At 42.6% G+C, this 7,162-nt stretch overlaps 1 protein-coding gene across 1 annotated transcript in view; it reads left to right on the top strand.

The window, feature by feature from the left end:
* WDR41 (WD repeat domain 41) overlaps positions 1-7,162 on the top strand; it is a 46,220-nt gene that overhangs the window by 31,025 nt on the left and 8,033 nt on the right. The window contains exons 9-12 of the mRNA XM_029941219.1: positions 2,181-2,365; positions 4,448-4,569; positions 5,373-5,461; positions 6,300-6,433. Coding sequence (XP_029797079.1) covers positions 2,181-2,365; positions 4,448-4,569; positions 5,373-5,461; positions 6,300-6,433 — 530 coding nt within the window. The remainder of the gene's footprint in view (positions 1-2,180; positions 2,366-4,447; positions 4,570-5,372; positions 5,462-6,299; positions 6,434-7,162) is intronic.

Genomic DNA, 7,162 nt, shown 5'->3' with positions numbered 1-7,162 from the left:
TATCTATTAAATACTGCCTGGTTTGCCCAAGCTAAGATGAAACCACATCATGAATCAATAAGCATTTTGCATTTTCTTTCATTATCTACTCAAAGTCATGCCTACTGCACCTCTAAACATTTCATTAAATCCGATTATACAGCAAACACTCCCAAAATAAACTTAGATTGTATTGCAGTTTCACTTAACAGTATATAAAATGCTGTGTTGTGACAGGTATCAACTATCCATTAGATACTGAATCAATTCTTCTTAAGTACTACTAACTGCTTGCTTTTCTTGAAGCTAGATCATTCTGAAAATTTCTTGTTAGACCTATGAGTGCAAACATATGGTACCTGTCCTTCTCTCCCTGGCTTACTTCGCTCAGCATGACACCCTCAAGGTCCATCCACTTTCCTACAAATGGCCATATGTTATTCCCTCTCAACTGCTTTTTTTTTTTTAATGTTTATTTTTGAGAGAGAGAGAGGAGAGACGAAATGTACATGCAGGCTGGGGAGGAGCAGAGAGAGAAAGAGGGAGACAGAGGATCCGAAGGAGACCCTGCACTGTCAGTGCACAGAGCCAGATGCGGGGCTCACACTCCGGAACTGCGAGACCAGGGCTGGAGCCTGAGTGGTTGCTTAACCGACTGAGCCACCCAGGTGCCCCCTTACTGCTTTTAGATTTTTTTTGATTATGAAGGGAATCGAACATCTTTTCACATGTTAACCATTTGTATTTTTTGTTTTGCCTGTTCAGGCCTTTTGCCCATTTTTTTGTGCTGGAGTATTTATCAAAATTTGGTTTCCAGGAACTCCTTATGTATCAAGTATCATAAACCCATTTTGCTATCTGAGTTGCAAAGTTTCCCCAGCCTTCTGTCATTTAAATATGATTGTTTTCACTAAGCAGATAATTACATGTCTTTCTTTCCCCACCCTGCCGCCTCTAGAGCTTCTTAGCACTCCATATTTATAAAAGCATTTACCTTCATTTTTGTAATCCTTTAAGCACTTTTAATGTTTTAATGTATTTGAAGCTTGTCTTGGTGGGTGTAAAATAACAGGAAATGGGTATATACTGGTCTCTGCCCCCAGTTCCTGGCACGGAGCTCCTAAAACCCTTGTAATTTCCTAAGTGATAACAGCTCAAGCAGCATCTTTTGTTCTAATATTTGGTCTAACATTTGCTGGCACAACAGCTCCTACATTTCTTGGAATTTTCTAGATAATAGTAATAACTTCTGTTCTAATGAGACCATGCTTTCTTGGTGGGCTTCTGAATGGGAGCTGGTCACTAGAAAGACCAGTAGTGATTAGAAACGTGGAATTTTTAGCCCATCCCTCATTTTCCAAAGAGGGGCTGGACATGAAATAATTATGTCTGCATGAAGAAGGCTCCATAAAAATCCTAGCAGTATGGGGTTTGGAGAGCTGCCAGATTGCCCAGCATGTGGAGGTGCTGGGAGAGGGGCATCGAGGCTCCACAGCCTTCCCGTCTCCTGTCCTACACACAGCCATCTGGTTGTACATCCTTGTCTTTTCTCATATTTTATCATAAACTGGTAAACAGTAAACTGTTGATCTGAGACCGGTGAGGTTCTCTAGCAAATTAATGGAACCCACGGACGGGATGTGAGAGCCTCTGGTTTATAGCTGACGGGGCAGACGCACAGATGACACCTTGGACTTGGAGTTGGCCTCTGAAGTAAAGGGAGTCTTGTGGGGCTGAGCCCTTACCTGTGGGATCTGATGCTTCCTCCAGGTAGAGTGTCAGAAATGAGGTAAACTGTAGGACACTCAGCTGGTGTCACAGAGTTGCTTGGTGTGAGACCCTGCCCCCCAACATCGCGTATCACAAGCGTAGTACAAGAGAGACGTAGGGGAAGGGTCCATTTCGAAACAGTATATGATCCAAGATAAGGTCTTCTGTTTCTGTTCCCACGTAGTTAACCAAATATTCCCACGTGAGGCCTTTCTTCCCTTACTGAATTGAAATGCTGTTATGACATACTAAATGAGTAAACGTGAGTCTGTTTCTGGTCTTGCTGTTCTGGTTATATTGATCCTTCTGTCTGGCTTGTCTTGGTACCTCTCTGTTCTAAATATTGTGGCGCATTACTATTAGGAAGTCTACTTTTTGAACTTTAGCCAATGAAAAATTATCACTAATGAGATCCTATGAACTCTGCCTAGATGCGAGTTTTGTCACTGGCTCCCATGTTGGAGAAATGATCCTCTGGAATACTCTGGACTGGACGGTGCAGGCCCGTGAATGCAACTTCTGGGACCCGTCTCCACAGCTGGACACCCAGCAAGAGATAAAACTCTGTCAAAAACCAAATGACATATCTATTCATCACTTCACATGGGATGAAGAGGTAAAAAAAAAAAAAAAATTTGAGAAAATAATCTGTAAACTTGCCTTTTTTAATAAACCCAGTTTCTAATTTTTTAAGTTGATTTATTTTTGAGAGAGAGAGATTCTCTGGCAGGCTCTGTGCTATCAGAGTCGAGCCCGATGTGGGGATTGAACTCATGAACCATGAGATAATAACCTGAGTAGAAATTTTTTAATCTCATGATGGGTATAAAAAGGTATCATTCCCCATGTTCAAGTTGAGCTTCAAAATGTTCTGATATTTTTCAGGGCGTTTGGTGGTTTAGTCGATTAACTGTCCAACTTCAGCTCAGGTCATGATCTCAAGACGAGAGTTTGAGCCTCGGTTAGGCCATGTACAGCGCTGTGCTGCCAGCTCAGAGCCAGGAGCTTACTTTGGATTCGGTGTCTCCCTCTCTCTGCCCCTCCCCCACTAATGCTGCCTCGCTCTCTCAGAAATAAATGTTTAAAAAATGTTCTGATACTTTTCAAAGATTGCAGAATTTGCATTAAAAAAGCATTTTAATCTTAGCTTCTGTCAGGCAAGGAAGTGATTACATGTCCGCAGATTTTAAAACTCTTGAAATTTCTGGTTGGATTAAAGAAGAGTTATGGCCCTAAACATTGTTTTTTATTTCATACCTTTTTTGTTTGTAAAAATTAGTATTTAGTCTCACAAATTTTGATGGATGTGTATTAACTGCTATAAATGCTTGATAAAGCATTACTTAGTTTTTCTGGTATTTCTTTTATAGGGGGTTTGATTTTTCCAAGAGGGGGCATTAATTATTGATGATAGGTGATTGATAGAGTGACTCTCTTGAGTAATAGTTGCCCAAGAGCTCATTAATTCTCCAGCTGTGTTTATAACTTCCTTTGTGCTCTCTGGTACTGCACTTAAAGTGCACAGATTTCCTGGTTTGTAGAACTAGTTTTGGGGTTTTCTTTGCATTTGGATTGCTACCCATAGGGCTCTAGATTTTAGCACGTTGGCCAGTTTTCATTAATGCTCCTGACAGTGGCCCTCAGTTGGCATTGCTAAATGCAGAGTACTGATACCAAGAATCCAGGGGATCTTTCCACCTACAGACTCTGGCAAGCCTCGGTGGCATGCTGTGGTCTGGATACTACAGGTCTGAGTTGGGTTTGTAGCCGTTGAAGGCCGCATGAGAAGATTTTTTGGTAAAAACATGGAGGCTAAATTTTAGGGATTTTTGAAAGGTCTGCCTCACTGGGGTACCTATTGCATAAGAAAAGGATTCTCAGGTAAGTGTTAACAAAAGTCTAATGATGTGCAAAGTAATTTCAGAAGCTAGGTGGTGTGCTGTGAGTCAGGAGCAAGGGACGGGAGGAACATGACCTTGATTTTAATATCAGCTCTATGTCTTAACTTCCTGTGTGACTTTAATCTTCTTCCAAAATTTTAACTTGTTTCTCTGGAAAATGGTAATAGTCCTTGCTTTCTCTACCTGAGTGAGATGTTGTTAGGCTGTAAGGAGATAAATACTGGTAAAAGTACCTTCAAAAGATTAAAGTTTTTAGTGAAAAGGTATTTCTAATAATACATTTGGGAAAATGGTTTTGTGAATCATTCAGAGAATCATTCTTCAGATGGTAGTGCTCCTACAGCATATGCTTTTGTGTGTCCTTTATAGGTCTCTTGCATCCTTACGATGTGGAGTGCGGGTAATTTGCTAACATTGTCCAGGCAAAAGAAGCTAAGTAACTTAGTGTTAGGTGAATGGGGACCTGGGTTGTGCCTCAGCAGCTGTATCGCCAGTCTGCCGGCCACAGTTCCTGTCTCGAGCTGTCATATTTCAGCGAGGGAAGAAGGTGATGCTAAGGGGTGTAATACACAGAACTTCCTCTTTACCGGGGGTTGTGTCCGACCTTCCAAATGCTTTGAGCCTTTGTGCTTCCATGTTTTCGGACTTCAGGGGGCAATACAGTGACTTGGACTAAAAGTGAGGAACAGGGAAGGGAACAGTGGCTTTCTGATGTCATAGCAGGACTGGAAGTCTGTTGTACCACATCGTGGTAAGGACTAACTTTATGCCCATTTCTGAACTTTGCCCCCCACCAGAATGTATTTGCTGCAGTTGGAAGAGGTTTATATGTGTATAACCTTCAAATGAAGCGCGTGATTGCTTGCCAGAAGACCGCGCATGACTCCAGCGTCCTGCACATTGCGAGACTTCCAAACAGGTACAAGTTCCCACTGTTCTGCAACAAAGGAAATAAATTCACATTTCCCAGGGCCACCACGGTAATTTCCAAAGTGGCAAAGTTATTGGGCTCCATGGTTTGACCTGCTAGATTCTTTTGGAAATGGAGAATACCCATGGCTGTCTCTAACAAAAGAGTTGGTGGCAATGTGTTAAAGAATTTACAAGTAGGGTTCAAATGAATTACATTAAATTTTATTAAGGAAATAAATTTAAAATTTGGTATTTATTTGAAAAGATAAAGACAGAGACTTCGGGCACTATGTGCTCATTCTTCTTGTATTTTCCACAAATCCACCTTATGGATGCAGTTGTTGATGGCCAGAAAGAATTGGTCGTCTTGTTATGAGGGGCTACTGAGCCCGGGCTTTCCTCTCAGGGTAGATTTGGCTTCTGAGTTTTAGGGATGAAATTGTAGGAGGGGAATACTATTTTCTCTGCAGGATACTTTTAGAGAGCCGCCCTAAGAAGAGAGATAGTGAGAGGAGGAAGGGGACTGTTCAGGATGTTGTGGACGTGGAATTACTTCATACTGTTTTCCTGAATACATTTTTAAAAATGGTAGGGAATAGTTACCGCATTTGACCCAGTATGCGACGCACCCTTCCCACAGAGTGCTTTTACTTTGCATGGTAAAGCCCTGTGAACTAGTGATTTTTATCTTCTCCTGCCAAGAGCTGAAGACAGACAGACAGTCAGTCGAGGGCTCCGCTGATTTCTTTCAAATTTAGCATCGGCCCTTCTTGTGCACTCTCTTTATCACTAATTTTTTTCCCCTGACAGGCAGTTAATCTCGTGCTCGGAAGATGGCAGTGTACGCATTTGGGAGTTAAGAGAAAAACAGCAGCTTGCGGCTGAACCTGCACCAACAGGTGCGTCTTTTCTCCTGCAGAAGGCAGTTCAGTGCAGCCCCAGGAATAATACACACTGTGCTCCCAACAGGCATTTTGCATGAAGCAGATGCTAATTGGGATCTCAGATTCGCATCTAATGTTGCTTTAATGTACGACTGCCTGTTTCTTTCAGTTCAAGGCAGCTAGTATTTTATTGTCTTAAGGGAGACCCTTGCTTTTTGGTAATCTGAACAAATGACCCATGCAAGTTATTATTCACTTTTTATTTTCTGTCATAATGCTTGATACACACCATATTAAAGTGTTCTTTCAGCCTGGAAGCATTAACATTGAATTCTAGAAAAACACACTTTGATATTTATATCATAATGTCCTGAGCTCTTGACCTGCCAGTGTTTGGTTAGAAAACCAAAATCCTGGCTCATCAGCATTCTTTGCATAGGAAGTCAGACGCTAGTACCTCTGGAGCTTCTTTTAGTCATCTGAACATACAGTCTTGTTTTTTGGACATACATGTTGCTTTTTATCTACCCTTTGTTGATCTGAGTTGTGACCTTTTTTTTTTTCTCCACTGGCATTCAGGCCTTTTACTGTCCTCTGGCTTTATTCCCAGTACCTTTTTGTCATGTTAATACACCTTCACCAGTGGGTGAGGAGGGGCATTGAAAGAAGATGAGCAAAAAATCTGGTAGTTAAGATGAAAGGAAATAATATTTATAAAAACTATAGCTTAGTGTCTGGTACCATTCCTTTAGCCCTTGACTAAGGTAAGTACAGAACATCTTTGCATTTAAATTTTGTTTTCTGATCTTTTGAGTAGAGAGTACCGCAGTTTTTGAAATGATTGTTTTTCTAGGTTTTTTTAACATGTGGGGATTTGGAAGAGTAAACAAACAAGCCAGCCATCCTGTTAAAAAGCAACAGGAAAATGCCACTCCGTGTTCATTGGAGCTTATTGGAGATTTGATTGGACACTCCTCATCTGTGGAGGTATTATTTTTAATAGGTATATAAAGGTTTAGGAAGTTCCTGCTTTGGCATCTCACTGCCTTTCATTGAGTTGGTATCATAAAGACCTGTAATTTTTTTCTGTAGGTTTTTGCTGAATCTAAACATCTATAGGTTATATAGTACATGCAACTAAGATCTCCCTTTATAGAGATAGGATATAAGGAAGCAAGAAATGCTTTTGCCTCTGGCCTTAAATGGGCATAATCACCATTATTTATGAGATGGAGAGAACAGACAATGTGAATTATGTTGACCTCATATGTATAACAGTGGTAGAGGGAACAGGTTCTGGAGTTCAGCTTCCCCCCTGACATACGGACCTAGAAGGGGCGAGAAGAGGCGCCGACCCTGCTGCACAGTTAGGGATCTGGGGGTCGGCTACGTCTTCCGGGCTGACCTGGAAGGGAGAGGGACAAGGACCACCCGCCCGGGTGTCCCGTCTGCCCACAGAGTACGATGGCGGCAGCAGTGCTCAGGGACCCGGCTCAGGTGAATGTGCAGCCCCCGGCCTCTCCCCACCCCGATCCTCAGGGGTCGCGTCCCTGTGACCCGGGTCCCAGTGTCCAGGCCAGCCAGGGAGGCGGTCGAAGGCGGGAATCCGTGTCTGGGCGCCGGCGTGACGGGGTGCGGGAACGGGCTCCAGGTGGGGGCCATATGGTGAGGGGCGATGCAGAGCACTGAGGCACAGACGTTGAACTGCCAGCCCGA

Source organism: Suricata suricatta, chromosome 6 (assembly GCF_006229205.1).
Source record: "Suricata suricatta isolate VVHF042 chromosome 6, meerkat_22Aug2017_6uvM2_HiC, whole genome shotgun sequence".
Lineage (NCBI taxonomy): Eukaryota > Metazoa > Chordata > Mammalia > Carnivora > Herpestidae > Suricata > Suricata suricatta.
The sequence above is the reverse complement of the archived record's forward strand: the minus strand, read 5'-3'. Positions and strand labels throughout refer to the sequence as shown.